At 40.1% G+C, this 22,739-nt stretch overlaps 2 protein-coding genes across 22 annotated transcripts in view; one reads left to right on the top strand and one right to left on the bottom strand.

Annotated features, from left to right (window-relative positions):
• Positions 1-22,739, bottom strand: part of LOC105205448 (flocculation protein FLO11) — a 334,932-nt gene that overhangs the window by 218,731 nt on the left and 93,462 nt on the right. The window lies entirely within an intron of this gene.
• On the top strand, positions 10-3,862 carry LOC113002976. Of its 2 annotated transcripts, XR_005575177.1 has the most exons (3): positions 10-852; positions 2,288-2,535; positions 3,213-3,821. XR_005575177.1 is itself a non-coding variant. In XM_039451560.1 (2 exons), exons 1-2 carry the CDS (start codon positions 2,349-2,351, stop codon positions 3,392-3,394), a joined length of 369 nt encoding a protein of 122 aa, XP_039307494.1. In that variant the 5' UTR covers positions 1,545-2,348; the 3' UTR covers positions 3,395-3,862. The 2 variants fall into 2 exon arrangements, 1 of the variants encoding a protein (XP_039307494.1); XM_039451560.1 differs by lacking the exon at positions 10-852 and having other exon boundaries at positions 1,545-2,535; positions 3,213-3,862.

The raw sequence follows: 22,739 nt of genomic DNA, 5'->3' as shown, positions 1-22,739 counted from the left end.
AGAGGAGAAGGAGGAGGAGGAAGCAGAAAGAGGGGTTGGTGGAAGGAGCCGGAGGAGGATATCAACCTGGTATTGGTGAGGAGGAGACCGCCGACGTTGAACAGCGCCGATACGCGGTTGTGTGCGCGTTTGCGAGGAGTTAGATTAGAGAGGAGGAGAGAAGAGAAAGAGGGAAAGAGGAGAGCGAAAGCGAGAGTGCGAGAGGAAGAGAGACGAGGTTGGATATGCGACGTTGGGACGTGCATCAGTGTTGGTGAGAGTAAAACTTTTCTCGCTTGTGTTCGTACGCACGCATCGACTCGTCTCTGAGGGAGAGAGAAAACTCGGGAGAGAACAAGGGAGAGAGAGAGCGACCGAGAACGGAAGAGAGGAGAGAGCCGGAGGAGAGAAAGAGAGAGAGGGGTGGCGCGGAGGGGAAGAAAGATAGGGCGTAGTACGATTTTGCTAGTACGGAGACGAGCTTCCAAGCAAAACGCGTGGTCCACCTCCGAGTTATTTCCTTTTCCATCCTCTTCCCCCACCTCCGTCTCCTCAACCCCCCTTTTCGCCATCCCCCTTGCTCTGCCTCCTTCGTTCCTCGCTTCCCCCCAGGCCCTCCGCCGCCGCAGCTTGGACGGCACAAATTATTACCCGTCGCAGGTGCATTTTTTCCTATTCCCTCGCTCGTACGCCCTGCGCGCCTTGCCGCGCTTCACTCCGAAACGTCCGTCGTGTGACAAGAAATTACGAGAGCTCGGAAGCGCGACCCTTCGCCTCGCTCAATTACCAGCGACGAGGGTAAACCTCTGCTCGAAGTGCACGTAAACTGCAGCAGCCGGCGTGCGATCTTCGGAGAAATCACATAGTTACCTGGTAACGACCTAGCCGCGTCGCGATTTTTAGATAATACGGAGACGCGCTACACGGATTTAAATAAGAAAAATATATCTGCGATCTGTATCGCAGATTATTATGAGACACTTTCGCACGTACAACGTGTACAATTTCATTCAGAATATATTAATGCATTCCTGTTCATGACTTAGCATTACAGTTTAGGATTGAATGATGTTAATTTACGAAAAAATAAATTTTGAAAATAAAAAACCAAAAAAATTAAGAATTAAGAATTTCTGTAGGCTAAAAAGATAATTTCAACTCGCTTATTATAACATTAAACAATCACTGAACTACTTAAACAATAATGGTTACAGTAGCAGAGCTGTAAAGTACTTTCATATATATACAGAAATTACATAAAGTTAGTTTGTTTGAAACTTACGTATAACACATACGCTTCACCGGATACATCAAATATTATTATCTCCTACTTTTACGTTTTTATACGTATTTATAGAGCAATGTATTCGCGGAAAGACATAATTTCACGACTGCAGTGTTGAGCGTTAATAGAAAACTTTATGCTCTCTGATCGTCTGATACTAACAAGCCGCTTTCACATGCTAACACACTTTTTTTCCGGCAAATTTATTTCGCGAAACAAAGAGAGCGAAACGCTGTACACAGCGTGCGTGCTTTCATATCAATATCGACACTGTCTTACTAACTATAAGCTACATTACTGAGTATATTTTATCCTAAAAAATTATTTATAATTATTGGCGATATAATTTCAACTTTATACGCACTAAATGCTAGTCCGTGTCTCTCAAATTTAAAAATTCATAGTATATTTTTATTTCTTAACTAAGAACTCTCTTAATTTGCAAAATCTAAACTTCTAAGCGCAAGAAAACGACGTATGTATCAACAAAATCTCTCATTTTGAGTGAAAAGTAACAACGCGACGGAGTATCTAGCTGGAAGCTAACTCGGGTGGTGTCATTCAAGTCGCTAGGACCAAATCGCGGATTGCGCCGAACCGGGAGATCGAAGGGAGTAGTTGACGGGTTCTCTTGCAAAAACCAAAGATATCATACGATCATATGGATGACGGCTTGTTAGCCGCCGACGGATAGGCAGCGGGCTACCGAACGTCGAGTTTAATGCAGATTAAGGAGCGCGGGGGCTGGAGGGTCCTTTGTAGAACGCGTTTCGTTCGGTATTAGCTGGAAGTAGCTCGTAGAACCGTGGTATTACCTGGAATTACGTCTCAATCTACCGTGGCCGTCGACTAAACTAATATTAAAACTTTTAACGTAGTTAGAGCGCGGCCCGTGGTTGCTTTACCGTCCGTGAAGCTCCATGCTCGCTCTCTCTTGCTTTCTCTCTCTCTCTCCCTCTCTCACTCACCCCCCCCCCTTACCGCTCCCTCATCTTTTAACTCATCTCTCTTTCTCTCACGCAGACATACCGTCCTCTTCTCTCACCGTATACGCGTGAGCTGCATTGACCGCTACTGAACTTTGATGTGTTTCCTGCACAAAATTCGCCTCCGAAGTCATAAATTAGCTACTGGAGACCGATGCGTTTCTCTTTGGCTGGCTCCCTCGAACCTGCACCAATACCACGGGCCACCACTTCAGCGGGCTCAAAAGCATCAAAAGCAAACGCCGGACAAACCTCACCGGTTTGCTGATGGCGGGAATTATCGAGGTATGTAACATAACGGATGCTCAATCTGTCGCCTTATTTTTTTAACATAGCTGACACATAAAAGTGAAGCGTATTTTTTTCTTTCTTTTTCCTTGTCGTTTTATCGGACGCTGCACAGCAGTGGTTAATGGTTTTTCATATAAATGTCGGGTACAGCGGTACGCGTGTCGATGAAAAATTTTACGGGCAAGCGTGCAACCAATAAAATTTAAATTCGCTTAATCCTTTTTGTTCATTTGTTAGTCTAATTACTTTTAACAATTCCAAATTCTAATTCCTGATATTAATTCCTGATAATTCATGATTAAAACACGATTAGCTGATGATAACCATGATGATAACCATGCTCGCAAAGATTAAAAAAAGAAAGTCACACTGTTACTTTTAATCGTGATGTTTGTGTTGATTATTTTTTTACGCGTCTTCACATTGTTTCCCTTGATCACTTTCACTTGGCCAATCCGTAGCCTGTCTTTGAAGTGCGTCGGCTGTTTCCGTTCTCACCGGGACAAGAACTTTTTATTCCGACGCTTAAGAAACGGCCGAGTCTTGCCAGATCGGAGTTACTCCATTTAGAATCTATTAAGTGAATTAAGTTCCACCAATGAAGTAGTTCTTCTCGCTTCGCCTCTCTATCTTTCTTTCCGCCAACCGTCGGCAACTTTTACTCCTTCCAGCTTCCTTCCAAAGTTGTCCGTGGACGGAGCGTCGGCCAGATGCGGAGAGACGGGGAGAAGCAAATCGAAAATTTACTCTCAAATTCACGCCGAATAATGCGGGGAAACGAGCACAGCTAAAGGCAAACGCCCTTAAACGCGACGGTAAGATAGAGCACGAACGATTACACGAACGAAAATAAAAAAAAAACTCTCTCTGTCTTCTATTCTGAAAATAAAATACATTGTTACCTTGCGACTGAAACAATTAATGTCATTCCGCGTTCGTGTTCGCGAGGTAAAACGAATGTCCAGTATATATGAACGCATGACACTTCCTTCCCTTTACGTTCAAGCTGCAGGAAGATACTAGTCGCTCTAGTTCCAAGGCACTTCCAATGCATTCATGCATTCATATCTCTTGTCTTACCAGACGTGAAAGATCAACGTTAGAACTGTGCGCGATAACGTTTGTCGATATTTGCCGTGTGTATCGCAATAAATACGTGCGTCGATATTAAGGACTGTTATCTCTCCCAGACACGTATGGGTTTCATGTGAAAAAAATGAATCGCACCAGTAAAAAAAACGCAACGATAGTCACTTAAATTAAATTGTAGCTTATTATCAGGATAAATAAATGATTTTTCGCGTCATTGCACACGCGTATTCTCTTTCTATTTATCTAGTAAAGTAAATCCGAAGCTCATTAGCTTACGCTCGCTTATCAATGTTAAGATTTCAAGCGCGTGATACTTGCTTGGTAAAATCACGATGACAGTTCGATTGCAAATTTATTTCATTAAAATGCTACTTTTGAAAAGAATCGTGAATAAAGGACGAATGCGTTATTCGAAGCTACCCCTTAATTCACATCAATTTTCTTTCCCCCTTTGACAACGTCTTACGTCGTTCCTCACCTCGATCATTTCGCGCGACACTCACGCGGCTAGTTTAATTGCAATCAATTTCCATAAATCATTCGCCATAGTAAGCGTGATGATAATGTTGATGGATAATCCGTATTCAGTATACGATGCTTTGATGCTCAAATGAACAATTGTGATATTTACTTTGACGCACCGAGACGATCGACTCTGGACGAAGTTTCCTAAATGATTTAACTTACAGCTGTCCCGTTAATAAGCACATTTACAACCGCGCTGATCTCGTCGCCTAACAGGGTTTATCGATACTTTTGAAGCTGCACTAGTTGTTGAATCGAAACGAAATAGAAAATAAGAGTAAGTTCAGAAAGCAACAACTTTGTTCGCAATGTAGAAACGTAAATTAGCAAAACCGTTAGTATTATATAAATCTAAAAGATAAACGTAAAATAAAATAACTAATTGTTACCGATAATAAGAAAGAAATTTTCGCATTTTAATTAGAAGTTATATAAAACAATTATTATTAAATATGTAATTATATCATTATAATTATTTTCGTGGTAAATTATATATGTGAAGTGAAATTAAATTTTGTAAGGAAATTACACAATATTGAAAAGCGAAAGCTCAACATTCGATGTACGAATCGACGCACATAATTTTTTTATTGCTATATTAATAATCCCTAAAAAAACATATTTTAGAAAGCGGCGATCGCAAGAGACCCTCGCGTCCGCGAGCCTCAAAGAGGAGTGCTGGAACGTCCTACCCTGGCGACGTTTTCATCCCTCCCCGCGCGTACGTCCTACCCTCCCGAAATCCTAGAGAGTCCTTTCCGTCCTTCTTTCGCTTCCTCCGTCCTCGTCGTCCTTTCTCGCCGGAAGCATCCGCGCAAGCGTGGCCCCCACTCCCATAAAAGCTCGTCGGGAACTCATCGAGATACACAGGGAAAAGCTCCGCGTTCCACGCCTCCTACGATAGGCTTACTTTCGTGTTACTTTTTGCCAGCGAGGAGGACGACGCCGGCGTCGTCTCGTAGGTCGTGAGGTCCATACATGGATCCTCGCCCAGGAGGAAAAAGCCCTCTTCCCCGTCGTGTTCGTGGCGAAAGAGAGCTTTTCTAGCCGCGCTGGCCGCCTTCTCTTTTTGCTCTTTCTCTCCGTCGCGCGCGTGACCACCGTCCTTTCTTCGGGGTACCGCTGATTCTCGCTTCGTCTTTTTGTGCCCCCACTGCTGTTTCCGAGCTATCGCGAACAATAAACGACGGTACTCTCGGAATTGTAGACGACAACGAAACGAAACAACAGCTTTTCAGAAGAGATCCGCTCCGAGTCAAAAGTATGAAACAAGTATTCGCCTTTCATGTATAATTGTTGCTGATAATCCGTCGTTTGACAATAAATCTATACGACGACCTAAACCTATTTACCTCGTACACGAACGGTTTTTCGAATAAATTTTCATATCGGCAGAAATAATTACGAAATTCTTCATCTCCAAACATGGCCATTTAAAATCGTGTTTTTACTTTTCACTCAATTGCTATAAGAAAACCACAAGACGGTGAAACGGTAATTATGCAGGCACTAGTACTTCGCGCGCGGAAGTAGGAAAAATCCCGGTGCGAAGTATGTTAATGGCCGAAAGTGAAATAAAACGGCCGCGAGGTCACTCGAGCGGCAAAGTTCAAAGTCCAAAGTTCGGTCACCCCCCTCTCCCCCTCGACCACCTTTCAGATCCCCTTTCCTTAGAGACGCAGCTCCCGGACTTTCCGAACACTTCTCGCAAGAGTGGGATCGCGAGGGTGTACTATCAGAGAATTCGTTGAAATGAATAATAAATATGCTGCGCCTTTTTATCATCCAACATTCAAGACGCTGCTTGACAAATTCAGTAAATAAAATCCATTCATGGAACTTGAATTTAGTTTTCTGCGGTATCTGAACTTACTTATTGCTCTTTACTTATTGCATATAATATACGCATAAAATATTTATTAAAATTATAATATTCCCAACAGATGCCATCTAAAAAAATTTCATGCTTATTAAATTAATGTTTATTAAATATTTATCATAGATTATCTAAATTATTAATATTTAATTATTTAGATGATAAAAATGGATTGTCTTGATCTTTATACGCGTTTGACTGTTATTTTCCAAACTAATATTAAAAGAATGAAAATATTTGCTTTGGTAATACGACGTAGTTACTGCAGCAGTGAGATGTCTTACAGCAGACTCATCGAAGTTGAAGTTTGCTAAAGGGGTTACTGATCTGATTTCGGGGGGCGTTCGACGGTAGCTTTTAGGGGCAGCCAGCGCGAGATACAGGCAGATATAAGAAGGCAAACATGGAGGACACGTTTATATATATGCTTATTTGTTCGTAAATACGGAACCCAAGGCGTTGCGTACGAGGGCAAATATTGGTGAAGGAAGAAATAAAGAGAGAGAGAGAGAGAGAGAGGGAGGAGGGGGAGATGTGTAGAGAAGCGCATATACGGTCCCACATATCCATCGGGGGAGAACGATGATGCCTCGTGGTCCGAGGCATAAATCCATTGGTTTGCTCTCTATCTTAACTCTCGCTTCTACGTACCACCTCGAGGCATCGGGGAGGCTTTCTCTGAGATCAACCTCCATGATCTTGCCTGCAATTTTTATTGTCCCAAGGGCAATCCCAGTCGCGTGCGTTGCTTCGGTCTGAGCTAGTATCTAACCTGTCACATATTTAATCAACTAGCATTTGCGTCTAATTATTTAAAAATTGAAAAAAATATGAATTTCTATGTTATTTTCATACACCTAACTAGATAAATTAAAATACAATTTTGACATTATTCTCGAGAAGTAATAATTCAGTCATTAGTCTTTGCAGCAATAGTTGTATTCAGCAATAATCTGTTTCAGGTTAAATTTTATACATATCATCTTATAAAATTTATTAATTGACTTAGGATAATTATAATTGAATGTTAAAGATTATATGTTTCCACTTTGAAATCTGAAGCATTTAAAACGTATAAAATTTAGAGTAGACATTATATTATTTAATTAATAATAATTGTCCTATAAAGTAGACGCGGCTGTGATATATCGTTTCGCAATTATTTGGCAGTTTCTTGACGATCGGCGAAGAGCAAGCATGATTGCAACGTTAAGCAAGACGTTCCATTGAATGTTAAATGATACGAAAATGAGGAACGACGCGGTCGAAGGGCAGAAAAGGAATGCCGTCGACGTTTTCTCCGTCGATGGCCGCTATCGCAATATTAATTGACGCAAGAAATTAGCTTCGCGATCCCTGAGAATGATTGATCGCATAATGAGAAATCCCTAATAATGACCTTGGCGTTTTGGGGTCCGGAGAAACCGTGGTGGCGGCGACGGCGGTCGGGGGTGAAAAGGTATTAAGAAACGACATTAGATTATAATTTATATTAAAATCTGTGCAAGGAGATAAAGAGAGGAGACACCCACCGACGGTCGATCTCAACCCTTCGCCAATGGCGTAACATTTATCGTTCTAAGACGATGAACGTGATATGCTTCTAAGGTGTTAAATTAATATTATTATTGTCCAAATTTAAGATAGTTCCTTAAAGAAAAGGTAATAATTAAATTTATTAAATGAAAAAGCTTCTAAAAATTATTATGCATCGCGTAAAATTAATGAAACGTGTTTAATGATCGTAGTCAAAAGCAGATTTCACATAGGAAAAATCTATTTGCATCGTCGATTATTAATTACATCAAAGTAAATTTTAATGTATGACGATACAATTAACAGAAACAAAGAGTGAACGTATCATTTTAATTAGTTTCTACGCCAATGGGGAATAATCAAGGGTTGGTCCAAGGGACGCTTTATGGTGGAAGAGCGAGAAAGAGAGGCAGAAGCTGAAGGTACGTTGCATAGAGCAGGCAACGCGATAGAGTATTATAGTGAAGCAAAGATGGGTAGGGACAGCATGCTTAGACGTAATGGGATACAACTTTGGACTTATTCCCGTTAAGATATTGAGCGTGCAACGATAAGATGCTCGACCTAACATGCTACACCTTCGAAAGGATTTTCCAGTCAAAACATCAGTCTTAATAAAAATCATCTGAATCCGCGCGATGAATAAAAGTTTTTAATAAACGCATCAATATAAGAATACTTCTTTGCTACTGAAACATTAAACTGAAATCTTTCGAGCAAGTAATATCAATATTTTACGCTAAATAAATTTTGAAACAAAAGCGAAAGTTAGAAAACAGAGAAAGTCTACAATTCTTATAATAATAGTAAAAAATCAGATGCAATATTGGGCAAAAAATAAAAGTAATCGAAACCTAAACAAATGTATTTTTTTAAATTCCGATCTTTACTTTTATATTTCATTTGATTTCAATTTTGAAGTTGTAGAGTTAGATGGTGTATGGTATACGGATAATACGAAAAGCACGCGATCTACTCTAATTGTCCTCGAACTACGATTTTTCTGTTATTATTGCCACTTAATACAAAACTCGTGATCCGTCCGACCATTTAAGGTGAGCGTAAGTAGTGTCCGTCAACGACAAGCACGACGAACGAAGAGACCCTCTTTACTCGCCGCCGACGGTACGAAACGAGACCCGCGTTACATCCAAGCGACAGGACGATATCATGAATTATAAAATGACGGTAAAAGCGAAAGTTTCCAGTGGTTTCGCGAATCCAGCGACGTGAGAGAAAAGGAGAGACGGAGAGAAAGATAGAGAGAGAGAGAGAGAGAGAGAGAGAGACAGAGATCGCGGCGGCGAACCAGCCAACCAGCCAACTAACCGACCAGACAGGCTCCTCCTAATTTAATGAAATAGCGAAGGGTTAGGCTTCTAGCAGGTGAAGCGCCGAGCAAATGTTTAGGCAAAGTAGCCTGGCTACACGAAGACTATATTACAAACGTGGTTGTACAACGCGTTTATGCGTTTGGTTATATGCCTATGTATCATTTTCTCCTTTTCGCGCCATACAATTTTTATTTCTTCATTTTCTTATTGTATCATTTCATTTTTTTACATCAACGTTTATTAATAAACTATGTGCATTGCTCAAATTCAGATAATTTTTTCTCCTACACAGCGACGACGATGTAATAATTTATAACATATAATATAAAAACATTTATATAATACGTTACTTTTGTATGCATTAGTCTTTTGTGGTACAGAAGCGAGAATAAATGCTATTTTAAAAGTCACAGAGAGAGAGAGAGAGAGAGAGAGAGAGAGAGAGAGAGAGAAGAGAAAGAGAGAAAGAGAAAATAGAATGCCATATATACGTGTAATTCATCACTTGTGTACTGAATCACGTTAGATGAGTACTTGTTTCGAAATATAAACAATTTGTATACACTTTTAACAAAAATGACCTAGGAATATCAATAAATTGCTGTAGCTGTCTCTCATTCTCTTCTCTTCGCTTCCCCTTTATCTTCGAGAAGGATCCATTAAAATGGATGTGAGACGCTTTTTGACGACGATAGTGCTGGCTCGCAGCATCCGTGCCACCAGCCAGCCCTTCGACCTCGCTCTCTGCCTCCAAGCGGTGAACATGCAAATGCGGAACCGGTTACGCGAGCGTTTTCACGTCCGGAACGAGGCGGTAACGAGAGAAATCCGACGAGACGTCTCCTGGATAATTTCCCTCCTAAGGCACACGAGAGAGTGTCCTACGCATACTCGATTATCGACGTAACAAAAGGACGGTCCCACACTATTCATCGTCTATGAATCTAAATGCTGCTTATATACGTAAAAACTAGGAAGAATCTTTAAAAAAAATGCGTCTTTATTTTTTTTATTGGCATTTAGCAAATATTATACGATTAAGCTTCGAGAAAAAAAAGCTTTTAAAACTGACTTACTTGATGTAATTACAAAATAGTTTCTGTGTACATGTGCGTTAGCTTTAACATATACAAAAACTTTGTTATTGATTATTTTTCTAAATATGAAGAAATTTCTTTTTATCCAATAAAACTATAGTAAAATTTTACGAAACATTTTACGAACAGTTCAACGAGTAAATTTTGCGAAGGCGGAAGAAAATCGCTTCTGAAATGGACAGCCCCACGTCGATACGCCTCCCTAACTTCAATCTGGATACTCGGCACAATACCATTCTCATCCAGGAGGTCTGGTCAGGCGACGATGGAAACGAATGGGAGGACGCGCTCACCGGTGGTAGTAATCTGGAGGTATTCCCCGGACAGCCACGCGCGTCCTGTCAGGATAGAGGCAGGGGAGAGGAAGGGGATGAGGAAGTGCGATGACTGTACGATAGGCAAGGAGTGTCAGGTCGGTGGGGAGAAGGACGCTCCGCGAGAAAGTGAGTTAGAAAGAGAGAGAGAGGAAGCACGGTCGTGATTACAGTGCCGTGTATTCAAATGGTCAGTCCGACCCACACCAATCACAACGAGCACCCCCGAACATCCCCGATACCCTTGTCTAATGCCAAAGGGACTAACACCGAGTGTACCCGGTGACACGGGAGTGTTCACACGCACGCACGCACGCACGCACGTACGGACGGACGCGAGCACGCACCGACCTCTCGCACGTCGAATCGAGAAATGGTAATATGCAACTTGGCCGACAAGCTTCCCTCCGTCGACTGGAAAATTCGAAGGACCTCCCCAGAGATCTGGCTGACCGTTGCAGGACATCGAAAGACCTCGAGTCCCGGCCTTCCGTAATAACGACGCCCTTCGTCGAAAAGCACCACGGTATTGCATCGCTTGATATGTTGCCCCTTGATATGTCGCGGAGACAAAGAATTCGATGTCTCTGTCGTCGCTCGCTCTCATTGTTATACAATATTTTATAAAAAATACAATAAAAAAAAAGATATACGATAACATACTTTCAAAACAAAATTTCTGATAATCTGCGGTTCAACACTATAATAGTCTCACAAATATTTGTATAATTAAATATAAATAGATTTGTAATTTAATTTTTTAATTATATTAGTCGCCCCCCCCTCTCCCAAAGAATTGTGCCAAAGGGTGTTAGAAAACGTTTTTGTAATTGGTCGCGTTACTGTGACCGAGACATCTCGAACTAATAGTTTGTAACGGGCAAACATTATGCAAATCGAGTCGATCGTCGAACTCGAAAGATAACCTCCTTGTTGGCAGGCGCGATAACTAGTGGGAGATGGAGGAGATCTAGGAGGACGAGAAGGAGACGGTGAAGATGGCGAGAGGTCGTAGGACGACCCTAGTTAGTCCCGGGTCTATGAATCGTTAATGCTAATCAGGATCGCCAGGGCTGCGGACGAGGTGACGTCAGCCCTTCGTCAGAGATATGGACGCGACGAAGGGACTTGATCAATTAACCCTTCGCGATATAGATAAACTTCGGAGATCATTGGCTACGTCCTTCGGATTCTCATACGATTAGCTGAGCATACAAATCTAACATTAATATATACTGAAAATCAAACTCAAAATTATAATACTGGAAATTTGCTAAAAAATTAAAAAAAAAGCAATATGATAAAATTAGATTGAAAATTCGATGTATCCTATTCGAAAAAGTGCACTGCAAAGATATTCGATTTCTCGAAATTTATTGTTCTCGATTTTCCAATATGCCGATTAATTCTCATTCAGCGCTTACTTCGTGAACGGCTATCATCGCGGAAATCGCGTATTTTGCCTATGTGTATTGAAAAGTTAATAGTGTAATATTCAATTCGTAATTTGAATGAAATTATGTAATATTAGAAGCTGTGTAGCGCGCGCTTGTTCTGTTTTAACTAAAATAGAGAAACGAAAATCCTGCTCTCTTTCTCAGCATATTAAAATTATAAATATAATTTATTTGTTCTATTTTTTTCTTGATTATATTTTTACTATTAAATAAAAAGAATTTAAGAAAAATCTTATCTATAAGAATCGTTGGCGCTGGGCTATATTGGCGGAATCAGTAAGAAATGTTTCGTTCAAACGATCGATATCGTACACGCGGACGGAAGCACAAATTAGTAGAAGATCATCCCTTTTCCGGGGACTCAGCAGAATGTCGCGCGATATCATAGAGCAAACATTTCGCGTAACGTTTGGGGTGAAGTTACGCCGCGCTGGAGACCGAGGGTTGGTTCCGTTCGGCTGCGATGTCGACCGCGAATCGCCTCGCAAGTGTGCCTTATCTGCCGACGAGAATATAAATTTCTCCGAAAGGTCGACGATGCGTTACGGAGAGAACGCGCACGCATACGGTGATTTGCCATCTCCGTTATCCGTTGTTTGCTGCGGGCTTGACCGTAAGATTAACGCTCGCAGGCCATCGACCATTCGTTTTATCGGTCACATCACATACGCGTATATTAAAATTTATCACTGTAAAGAAACCTACACTATAACATTGACCTTATCTAATACAATCAGTTTTCAAGTTGTAAAAATTTTAAAAAACATGTAATATCTAAAAAAAACGTAAATGATTATACATTAGCGAGTAATTATTAAATTTACATCTACTTTTATAGTCGTTTATCTATCTAAAGTAATTATATTTATGTTTTGTTTAAATAAAAGCTGAAGATTGTAAAAATTAAATTATCAACACTAAAAATCGGCTATGATTGACATTAGATTTGCTAATCTCATGTTTGACAATTTGACATTTTCGTCAGACTGGATTTAATTTAATGTTATTTAATTAAATAAAAGCCTAATTTTATTAATACGGCGTAATTCAAGTAATAACAAAAATTGAGTATTATTATTATAAATCTTAATCAGTTGTGGCTTTTTTAACTTTGACATTCTTATTTCATTAATGACTTGATAAACATTTAGAGCATCCACTAAACATATCTATTTGACGCGTAATACTGTTTGTATATAAAATTTACGTACGGGGGAGAAAAACAAAGGTAAGGTTTATTTTAAATTTTATGAGCACGCTGCATCGACTTAATTCTCGCGAACTCTGACGAATCAGAAAGCGTGCTCGTTGGAAGGCGTGAAGTGAAAAATGTGAGAAACTTCCCGTTCCCGGCCACGTGCAGCTGACGATTGCGTCATGGTCTGCGGAAGGTACCGCGTGCAACGAATATGCAACGCGAAAATATAATTGTGCAATATGATAGCGAGAGATATTTATCTTTCAAGGCTTATGGACGTTCGACTTGGTACGAACCTCGTTTCCTGTTAGTAGAAGCGCAAGTTAATGTGCACACGGATATTAAAACATTGTCCTATACCATATATTCGTTGAACACGCAAACTTTGCATTTTTAGCAGCTTGTCGTATCTTTGATGTAAAGACATCTAAAATATCCCGGAAAATTAACTTTCAACAATTTCTTCGTACACGTTACGGTTGTATAATCACATAGACTTTTTACAAATTTAAACAATACTAATTTAATAATTTTCGTAAAATTGATATAATTGTATTTTAACTTGTATTTCAACTTGTATTTTTCTATAATCATAAAATAATAATGGCAATATATCGTCAAAAAAAATTGCTTCTGCACATTCAACAAATATAATCTTTCAAAAGTTCAATCATAGTGCAAAATTTGCAAAACGCTTTGTATATCATAGAATCTCTCCCTATGTTGAATCAACGACTATTTTTTTTGTAGCTTCCGTATACGTGATATTTCGAGGACGAGTAAATATTCGGTACTGACCAGCTCAACGCGGACCGACGAGTTTCGGTAACGCTGAAGGGGGTTAACTAGCGGGCTAACGAATGCAATATGTCGGAGCCGGGCTGAAAGCACGAAATCGCTACAACGAGCGCCGGAGACCGGACTGTTGGTCATTGTGAGCGCGAAAACGCAGCCCCGAAAAAATGCAGCCGAACAGCCGGCAGCGATTTTTGTCAGTTATTCAGTTATTAGTTTCATTCAGGGAAACGCTGGCTGTGCGCGTGTTCGATGCCCTCCAGTTGCGAATACGCCGCGTTTGCTTTGTCGTGGAACGAATTTCCGCAGAAATTTCTCCTCCTTTCCATATCGTATTTTATTATTTCTTTTTTTTTTTTTCATTCATCGCTATAAAGCGAAAGAGTTAATGATCCCTTTCGCTACGTGGAATACGAAATAAGAGACTCGCGTCCCAATGAATAATTATTATCTTAATTTCTGCTGGCTACGCTTCATTACACCCGAGCTGTTTGATCAGTAAAACCAATTATGGCGATCGCGGTGAGTGCAGGTAAGTCGACATTCGCGTACAAAATTTTCTCTAAAAATTTTTGAACTGTCGACGCGATGCGATAAAAAAAAGAGTTACTATTCAAACGAACGGATATGGAGAGAGAGACGATGTCGCTGACCAGTCGAAAGATACTAACGAGCACGTCGTATGATCGATAAATCGTTCTCGTTATCGGGATCGCCGATTTTGGTTTTCCAGAAGTGCGTGCTTCTTCCTCGAGCACTCTCGGAGGGGCGGCGAATAGCAGAAGGAGGGGAGTAGCGATAAATTCCGCAAGAGCTGCGTAAGAACGGGGGCGGAGGGCGGCTCGTCGATAATAAGGGGATGATCTCGCGATAAGGGCGGCGGCATTAATTGAGATTCCAGATAGAGTGTGGTAACTTTTGCTCGGAGCCGCGAGCTCGGATAACGATCGCCGGAACAATGGCAGCTGCGGCCGCATCTGGGTTGCATCGAGAGAGCCCGTGAGAGAGGAGACCGTGCTCTCGGGCAAACAGACAGGGCGCAGAAAGAAAGAAACGGGACGCTGCTGCCCCGCGAATGGAGAAAGAAAGGAGACGGGGGGGCCGGAGAAAACGGACTTTGCCTCTTGATGCCGCAGGAGAGTCCATAAATCTATTCGCAAGCGATAACTCCGAATCTCGTCCTTCCTCTTTTCTACTACCCTTTTCGTCTCGCTCTGCTCTTCCTGCCATTCCAGCGATTGGAACATTGATCGTAGCTGTACCCGAACGATAATATCCTTGATATCAGATATAAATTGTGTAGCAAACTTCTCTTTCTCTCTAAACTAGAACCACTATATTTACCGAGAGAAAATGCATCGTTATAGATTACGTTATCTCTGTTAAATAAAGATTTGGCTTCTTATTGCAAAAGGCAAGATATTAATCTCATGTGTAATAAAAGAAAGATTGAAAAGTGTTTTGATATGCTTTGTATCAATAAGTGATTTAAATCTGGACATGAGAACCTTCAAAGAAAAGAAAAAAAAATTCTTTCTTATTAAAGAATATTTCTTTATAAAAAAATGAGTTTTTGCTAATCTGCTCCGTTTATGTCAAACAAAAAATGTATGTTTAAGAGTCTATCTATCTAATGTATGAGTGTCCGCAATATATTGAATTCGAGTCAGTAGAATCGCTAAGTCTAAATGACTATGTGTATTAATCATTCCTGCAGGATTAAAGCGAAGGATTCGGGATTCTGCAACGTGCTGCCCTCGGACGACGTTGGATCGAAGTCGAATAGTATATCTTATATAAATGATAAGCAAAAATCTAAATATATTTTTTTAATTATACAGGATCTCATTTATAAATTATATTCTGCTACACGATAAAAAGATAGTACATTCCACAAAAACCTTAAAAAAAAAATCAACTATGATTCAAGATCCTTCTTAGCAAATTTATATAAAAATTTTACTTGTAAGAAAATTAATTGTATTAAAAAAATGTGACACAAAAATTGAAATAATGAAAATCTTTCATAAAAAATAAAAAATTAAATTTATGAAATGTTCACAAATATTGTCATTGTCGGTCTTATTACAATTGTGTTACTTAAAACAAGTACTATTTTAAACAAATTTTAGCTGAAAATTCCGTAATAACTGATTGTGACGACAAACGATTGTATTATCTAATTTAAGAATAAAAGACTAAAAATAATAACTATAATCAATACGAGATACGTATTACGTTACACGGCAAAGTTGGCAACCATTAAAGTGTATAAAAGATAATGCTGATACGGATTAGAATTATAATTAAATCAAATATTGTCCATTATTGTTACTAATATACAATTTTTCATTAAAATTATATATTACATTCTTTATAATTAAACATAATGCATCAATATGTATCTGCAATATATATGTGTCTCTAGCAATCACGTTTAGATGTTATATCTTGAAAAAGTGATTGTATTCGTATCTATAAGTGCTGTAATAGTACATCTGTTTAGTATCTGTATAATATTAGATACCACGTAACAACAGGGACACGTGATAAAATATATACACGCAAGATGTTAAGCATCATTGAGGCCTCCTGTTTCCCTCAGATTCTACCGATTCAATCTGATAAATTTCACTAGGTGGATATATTCAGGTAACGGAAAGCTATTACAAGGCGATATCTATCGAGGTGGGGCGGACGGGAGGGCCGCCTGGAGAGAAATAAAGAGCGATTGCCTCGGTAAATCAGAGCCCTCCACCCGCGCCATCGGGACCGCCACCGCCCTTCGTACTCGCCCGGAACACCTTCCTTCCGCCGAGTCACCGTGCTGCATACCAGCCGCGAAACGAAGAACACGAAGGACATACGTATCGGAACATTAGCGGACCTCCGTCGTCCCCGGCTTCGTCTCGTCTCCTCGCTCGTACATTTCAACCCATTCGATGCCCTTACGAGCGCGACGAGGGACGGCATTACCGCGCGCGCTCACCCCCAAAAGTATTTCCCGAACAGCGATAAAGCACCGCGATGTATCATCCGTTGCGCGCGACCGCGCGCGGCTAATAAATTCCTGTCGAACACGACCGGAATCCTCCTGTCCTCATTTCGTCGCGCGGTTACACGAAACTGCCGGGAATTGTTTATTCCCCGGCTAACTGGTACGCAATTTCCGGCGGAGAATCGACGATTGACGAAGGGGGCACGCGACCACATGGATGAAGGACATTTACATTATTTACGAGTCATCAATTTCAAGTTGCTAAATAACTTAACTTTTAACATAATGAAGAAGAGAAGTAGAAACTTTGTACGCTTTGCTGTCATTAAAATTTTATCTTCTTTCAAATAAAGCAATATAAAAGAATGTGTAATCGACACCAATGCGTCGAGAAGAATCTGCTGAAAGTGTGACGTTTCTCATAAAATCATTTTTAACGATGATGACAACTTTCAAATAGTATTTTTTTTTTATAATTCCAAGAGTCTTTAATTTTTTTGTAAAACTTAAAATAAAGTTTAACAGTGATACCTGTGCTATCTACACAGGCGAAATGTTAGTAATTTTCCAATATTTATCAGAGTGTCTCACGAGAGACTGTTGCAGGTACTCCCGTGGAAAATGGCAATACTGTACGTGATACAGTTCAGAACGAGAAGAACATACACGCGCGGCAAGCTTTTTGGCTATACCATCGCTAAACCCCGTCCACGCTCACGTAATAATAAATCGAGCGATCGCCATCGATAACAACTGCAAAGATACGCCGTTATCTCGCGCAGCGGACGGTCTGGCCGTTTTATAGATAATTTATTGGCTGAGCAATTTGTAAGGGTCCGAATAATGGCGCAGAATCCAACGAAATCCTGCCGACTATACCAACTCGCTAAAGACACGTGAGTTTATGGCCAGGGTGAAAATCCCCCGAATTCACTTACTGCTTTAGTTTCAGATCTTCCTCTATAATTCATCACACACGCGAAAGGGGGAGGAAAAGGGGGGGCAGAGTAAAATTTGTTAGTTACTTAATTTATATTTTCAATAAAATTTTGGTAAATTCTTTGAGAAAATCACTACACTCAGAAAAAAATTTTTGTTGAAAAACTGAAATATTTAGTCCGATCGTTCAATTAATTATTAGGTTGATTCAACAATTAGTTAACATAGCTGCACAAAAGGGCTTATTTAAAAATAGTTTATTCATGCCAGCCATTAACATTTTTTAATCAAGAATTAACTAAACCAACTCAATTTTTGGTTGAACATGTTAGACTAAATATTTTAGTTTTTCGACAAATTTTTTTTCACTATAGTGGACGCGAAATGCTTTGCTACTTTTGCGAACGTGTTATATAAAGTTTTATATTGGTAAAATATTATGTTACAAATTGATACTAATATTACGCTTTAAATTTTTAATTGTTATATGACTAAAATACTTATTTTATGTAAAACACAAGTTGAATTAGGTCGTAATCAATATCAAAATGTTGTTGAACATGTACATGTGTGAAGGCATAAATTTTAAAAATAACTAAATACCGAGGGGAAATTCACAGCCGGCATTGGTGTACAAAATTTCGGCAGTGGACTGCCGAAAAAAGTAAGCAGTGACCTATAATATTGACGGCATTGTCGTCAGTGGTTGGGGAGTGGTGAGCTCACTTCAGAGTCGGTTTTTCGATCACGTGGTTGAGCACAAATTTCAAATAGGGTACATAATTAGCACATAAAAAGCACTTAATTTTGGCATAAGTGGCGTTTCGATTTTTTGTGGTGGGGGTGCTAACTTAACAGACATTGTTATTTTTAGTATTCTATTGTTTGAAGTTAGGTATACCTATGCATAAGACATCACATAATAATGTGCAATTACAGTAAAATGTATAGATACAGTTCGTAAATAAAATTTTTGGAAGTTTTTTGTATAATTGTGTAGAATACTTCGGGAAAGCTTTAGAATTCTTGTGCAGGCATTGGCGTATGATAATGGGCACGCGGTAGTGTTCATAATTGCATGGCATTGCCTTAATTTTAATATAGGATTGACGGCATTGTAGGCATTGACTAACAATAAGCATTGTCGGCAGTGTACAAAAATGTCGGCAGTGTTTTACAGCAATGCCAAAAATCGGCATTGGTGTACAAAATTTTGGGTTGTGAATTCCCCCTCGCTAAATACTTACTCAGGTATGTGTAATGCAGAGAAAGAATTTCAACAAAGAAAGAATAAGAAAAGGTATATCAGAAACTTGGGAATAAAATAGCACCTCTAGATTAAAGTTAGCAAGAAAACTAAGCGAATGAATAAATAGACAATAAGTAAATGATAGCTTACTCACTCCCCGCTGCCGCTCATGGTCGCCCGACACCACCCGGGCCGGCTCGTCCTCTCGGAATCCTACGTGGCTGCGTGAGTGGCTTTTTCATGGCACTCACACACACACACACACACACACGCCCGCGCGCGCGCGCACTAGAACGCGATTTCATGAGCGCGCGCGTTAATTACCAAAACGCACCAAATGCAGGACTAATTACGCGGACTGATATTTCCCGATTAAACGTGTCGCGATTCAAGACCGCCTCGCTCTCGTCGCGTCTCCGTGGCGCTTGGATGGCCGTCGTTAGAAATTTCGATAAGGACAACACTCCGGTTTATAGCGCGCGGCGCGCTCAGGTTAGAAATGCGGAATTTTCGGAATGCTGGCCGACCCTTGCTTTCCATGCATGCGCTATTTAGCGCGTACGCGCGTCTCTATGAATTACTGCAATTAAATGCGTGTTTTGTTCAAACACGCCCGTGTAAACAGACCGAAGATTGAAATTACTTTTTGCGCGCGTTGAACGCGCGGCAACGGGTGCAAAAAGCAGGGTTAACTGTACGACGCGACGCGACGCGACTTGATGTGACGATTCGTTCGGAAATACAGAGAAATGAGGGAGAGTGATACAGAATTCAGTATTCAGCACAATAATAACACACTTTTTGATCGCGCAAATTCCGCGAAACGCACGTTTTACTAACAAAAAATCGACTTGCTGTTATTGGAGTGCGCGACTCGCGACACGCACCGCGCGCCTTTCAGCGATCTGAATTGGCGAACGAAATGAAGTTGGCTGCGAGCGCTTCAATCGGTGCGCGCCGTGCGCGGAAAATTCAAATCGTTCAATGCGATGTATCTTACGTATATATATGTACCTATGTGTAATAATTATATGCTTTAAACCAAGTTTGATTAATAAGAAGTCTGTAGCCAAATGTTGATAAGGATATATATAAGGTAGTTGCAGAGAGCTTTGATCACAAAACCACTTCGGCGAAACTCCCTCCGTTTTTACAATTGTAAAAACAGTGCAAAATACAACAAAATACCAATGTTTCTTCGTCGAATCATATTGACGTTGTTTTCTTTATAAACTTTCAATTTTTTTCCCTGTTCATTACTAATTTGCTCCTTGACTCAAATATTTTTGTAACTTTGAATACATAGATTACCTATACAATATCTTTAAAAAATATTGCGCCATATACTTGTCTTAAATATTTATTCAACATACACTAAAATATTATTAATTTCAAATTTAAAAAATAAAGATTTAAAAAAAAATGTTTTTCTCAAACGCGCATGCATTTTTCGTTCAAATTAATCTGTGATCGTGATTTTCACTCATTCGACGACTATCATCTTCATAGTGGCTGTTCGCGTCAAAATTTCCGCGGGATATTCAGGATGTTGGAGAAACTTGGAAATTATAAACTCGTCAGGCATTTACGAGAAACGATTAAAGCCAGCCCACATCGTCATGGATAACGGTGACAAGGAGAAAATGGACGAGAGAAAAGGGAGAGGGAGAAAGAGGGGGGAGAGAGAGAGAGAGAGACTTCTATCGCGGCTAAGCCGACGATAGTCATCGCACGCACGTTCCCAAATTCTGCCTCCGTCCTTGTCATCCAGCGTGTATCTTTCCGTTTACATCCTTCTCTATCACATATAAAACGATTTATCAAACTAGCGCCGGCATAACGGTTTATTCATGTGCGCGGATCCTCTCGAAAGCGCAGCTTAACGATCTACCTCCTGGCAGAGGATTTTTCGGGATTCCTTAATAATTCCGTTGATGTTAAACGATCGTTGGCATTTTTTCCGATTATATTTGTAGCCAGCATCAGAGATTTTCAAAAATAACTTTTAGAGATTTATTTCCACAAATAACAAAAGTAATAAAAATACTTAGAAATGTATTAATTATATCGCAAGTTATATGGATTATAGTCTTTGCATTTTATATTAAAATTGTAAAATTAAAATTACAAATTATAATATTTAAAAATTAGATGTTTTTGCAAATTTTTTGGCGCTCTTTTTTTCAAATACATAGTGTATCGAGATTTGATCCGTTTAAATTTACCAGTAAAATTACGCATCGTTCAGAATTACATTTAACATTTGCATCTCTTGGGCTGATTCCCCCCCAATGTCAAAATCGTGCAGAGGGACAAGAAGAAATAGATACTTCCACGGACCATTGAGATTTATTGCTCGTGCTTCCTGCTTGCTCCGCATCAGAATCGATTTCGTTTGAGAAGAGAAGGTCGCCTTTTGCAGAAAAGACGGAAACTCGGAGAGGTATCTCTTTGCCTTCGTACCAAACACGAAGCCCATGCTCTCTTATTCTCACTCTCTCTCCGTCCGTCCCTCTATGCGCGACGGGATACAAAAGTTTCCCAAATATCGGATTGACGTATCGCTTCGAAAATAGCACGGCGCGTAAACAACCGATATGTATTCGCATCATGCGGAACGTCCCGCGGGATGTCCGCCTTCTGGATGCATCCGCGTGTCTCACGCGACGACGGACGCCCGGGATGCCGCGGGGGGGAGGAGAAAAAGGAGTGATCCTGCGAGAAGTGGTAACACGTCAGGGGAAAGAGGAGCGGTCACTACAACGGCGGTTTCGCTCCGTGAAGTGGAAGTTTCTGCCGATGCGTTATTATCATGCAAGTCTAAAGTATGGGTCTCGAAATTGATTGATGCCGACGCAGTTATCGATATTGATTTGTTTGTGGCATATAAAAATATCCGAAAGAGCCTGTGATTTATCTTGTTTTCGGTTACGAAGCAGCACGCGCGTTATCACGTGATTTATTATAGATATTGGACTACTAAAGCGTAAAAGAAAAGCAGGAACGTTTGTTGCAGGGACAAATTTGAATCGAAAGGAAAAAAAGATTTTAGATCAGTTTCTAAAAATCTGTTATAAAAATAATATACTAAACACTAATATTAATAGTATTACAAAACAATATTAATTACATTCAAATGTGCTACTGAAAAGAAAGTTAAGCAAAGAAAATAATTTTTTTATAAATGTTCTGTTGGTCTTTACACTGTAATCATGTTCTATTATCGAGCGTAATTATTTAAACATCGCGCACTTAACTACGTCTTTCCGGTATAAACTCAATACACTACGTTCTTCCTTAATGATCCTGACAGTTTAGAAAGCTCGATATTGTCGTATTCAGTACGATTATATTTTCCGATATTGATCTATGACTAGGTCATAAAAATAGCTGATTGCAAACAGGACGATGGTTGTTTCCACAATCGTGGCAGACGCAAGAAAATAACACCGACAAGCGGCAGACATTAAGGGAATCCCAAAGTTTTCAAAATTATCGGACAAAGTCGCGCGAAGATGACGACGAGCATTTAGACTCGCGAACGAACCGGTCGCGGACGAGCTCAAAACAATACCCGCCGAGATAACGTAGCTTTGAACTTTGTTTCGCTTCAAGCTCGATAAGTCGGACTGAGCCCCGTGGCGTAAAAACTGCGAAAGTTCGCCCCCAGTTTCTTTGGCCCCGTTAAACAAGTTCGTGCGACGGTGTTACGGTCAGACCTCGCTTACCGCTATATCTCGAGTGGCGCGGTTGCGAACAATTTAAGGATTTTTGTCTAAACTTGTGCG

This window comes from Solenopsis invicta, chromosome 7 (assembly GCF_016802725.1).
Source record: "Solenopsis invicta isolate M01_SB chromosome 7, UNIL_Sinv_3.0, whole genome shotgun sequence".
Taxonomy (NCBI): Eukaryota; Metazoa; Arthropoda; class Insecta; order Hymenoptera; family Formicidae; genus Solenopsis; species Solenopsis invicta.
The sequence above is the reverse complement of the archived record's forward strand: the minus strand, read 5'-3'. Positions and strand labels throughout refer to the sequence as shown.